The sequence below is a fragment of the Diospyros lotus genome, unplaced genomic scaffold (genome assembly GCF_014633365.1).
Source record: "Diospyros lotus cultivar Yz01 unplaced genomic scaffold, ASM1463336v1 superscaf1, whole genome shotgun sequence".
Classification (NCBI taxonomy): domain Eukaryota; kingdom Viridiplantae; phylum Streptophyta; class Magnoliopsida; order Ericales; family Ebenaceae; genus Diospyros; species Diospyros lotus.
The window spans coordinates 3,573,042-3,575,286 of NW_026267104.1; the positions used below are offsets into that span (position 1 = coordinate 3,573,042).

At 42.2% G+C, this 2,245-nt stretch overlaps 1 protein-coding gene across 1 annotated transcript; it reads right to left on the reverse strand.

Moving 5' to 3' along the window:
- Positions 1-634: 634 nt before the first annotated feature.
- Positions 635-2,245, reverse strand: LOC127792833 (cytochrome P450 CYP82D47-like; the record flags this gene model as incomplete). Its single annotated transcript, XM_052323443.1, is given in 2 exon segments — positions 635-1,536; positions 2,034-2,245. Coding segments are annotated over 2 exon segments (839 nt in total), but the record flags the coding sequence as incomplete, so codon positions are not given.

Sequence of the window (2,245 nt, forward strand, 5' to 3'; positions counted from 1 at the left end):
TATTGTGTGATCATTTGATCAATAAGAACTACCATCCCTTAACCCTTAATGTAGACTTTAATTTATTTATATAATATAGTTAGTATTTTATTAAAGATAATTCAGTCACAAGGTTTAATTGGATGGGGGGGGGGGGGGGGGGGGGGTGGTTCACGTTGTTTATCTGGGTTTTTTCCACGGCAGCGTGTTACGCAGCTGACCGATGCCAGCACTAACAACATGCTTTGAGGGCAAGGGCACTGGCAAACATGCAATGTGGTCGATACTTTCTGGAATTTATGATATTCACAGCATGCATTTGCTTAAATTTTACCAAATCCAAGAGGCCAGTCAATTGAATATGAGCAACTTCACAGCAGAGATGCAGATATCTCTCTTCTCATCATTGGCTTCATGCAAACTGATCCATAAACTTCATAAATTTTTGCAGCACATTAAGAATGCGAGTTGTAAGACGCTTATACTTCTAATAAGCAAACTCTCAAGTTTATCTAAATATTGTCCAAGTCTTAAAAATAGGACAATCAACCTGCTAGTGATTTGTAATTTTTGTGCTCTAACCATGTAAAGTGTATCCATAGATGCTGGTTACATTCATCCAAGGTTTCTTGAATTAACCAGCAATGGGTCTCACTTTCACCCAAGTCGTGTTATACAACACATTGTATTAAAATAGAATAACAACACAATCATAAGTTTTATCCCCACTAGGTGGGGAACACATTGAATTTAACAATCAAGCTAAACGGAAGGCTAAATATGTAAGAAAAGCGGGCTATTATTCAGCTGAGACCATGGTAGAATACAAGCTTGATATGATAAGCTGTTGACAGACTGTTATTCAAGTTCTTTGTGCAGGTACTAGTATGCTGTAGAGAAACAACAAATTTGGCCCTATTTGGATGCTGCTCAACAGTTATAAAGCATGGAAGGCAGTTTTGGGGTGAGGAGCACCTCCAATGGAGTTGCTTTTGGAACAGTCAGCCCCGGGCTCTCAGTCATATCAACCTTCATGTCCGAGACGGTTCCCAATTCAAACCCATGAAGGAGCCTGGCCAGAGTCAAGTGCAAGACCTGGAGAGCAAAAGTGATCCCGGGGCAAATCCTCCGGCCTGCCCCAAATGGAATCAATTCAAAATGGTGACCCCTAACATCAAAATCTTTTTGGTCCATGCAGAACCTCTCTGGCCGGAACTCCAAGGGGTTGGACCAAATGTCTGGGTCACGCTGCAGCTTCCAGAGGTTAACCAGCAGGCGTGTGCCGGCTGGAATGTTGAAGCCGGCAATGGTGCAATCCTCCATGGCTTCGCGATGCACGGACAGGGGCAGGGCAGGATGTAACCTTAATGTTTCCTTCACAATGGCCTGCAAGTACACAAGGTTCTTAATATCTGATTCGTTCACTTGGCGCTGCTTGCCCACGTGGATGTCCAACTCATCTTGTGCTTTCTTTAGCACCTGGCGGTTGTTCAGTAGTAGTGTGAGCGCCCATGTCAGAGTGGCCACTGTCGTGTCGTTGCCACCCAGAATCATACTCTGCATCAAACATTATGCGGGGTGAGCAATTGGCAATTACATACAAGAACTATGTACCAGCAGTGCTTTTATGTGTTCATCCTCTTATCACAGCTAGCAATTGCCTAAAATTTTGTTAAGCAACCTTCCTTAATATAGCTCTTTCTAGCTAATGGACAATAATCAGTGATGTTCTTTAGCCTATTCTACCGTGTCTCAGTTGGGGTGTATGATGTTAGCTCTAGGTATGGGCTCTTATGAACTGCTTTTTTTCATTTAATCACTCATGCTTATTCAAAAGAACCATGACATTGAACTAATTGATTATGCAGTTCAGAGAGGAAAATTTAAGGTAGTATTAGAACGATTGTCTGCATATTTAGATATCTGCAATTGCAACAATTATATCATGACCTCAAAAGGCAAAAAAGAAAAAAAGAAGAATGATGACATCAAACTAATTGAGTATGCAGTTTCGATTCATTTTAGTGAATCAAGTGTTAGATTTAGGGGCATACCAAGCAAGTCGCCTTGATGACACGATCAAGGTCACGGCCATAATGGCCACTGGTCTCCTCCAGTGCACCCATCATCACATCAATGAAGTCTTGATCCTCTGGGCTGATGCTTCCATTAAGTCTCTTTTGCCGATGTTCGTCCACCCACCCCTGAAACAAAGCATCTGCCTCTCTTGCCGATCTCTTCATTTCGGCATGATATCCGTTGATTA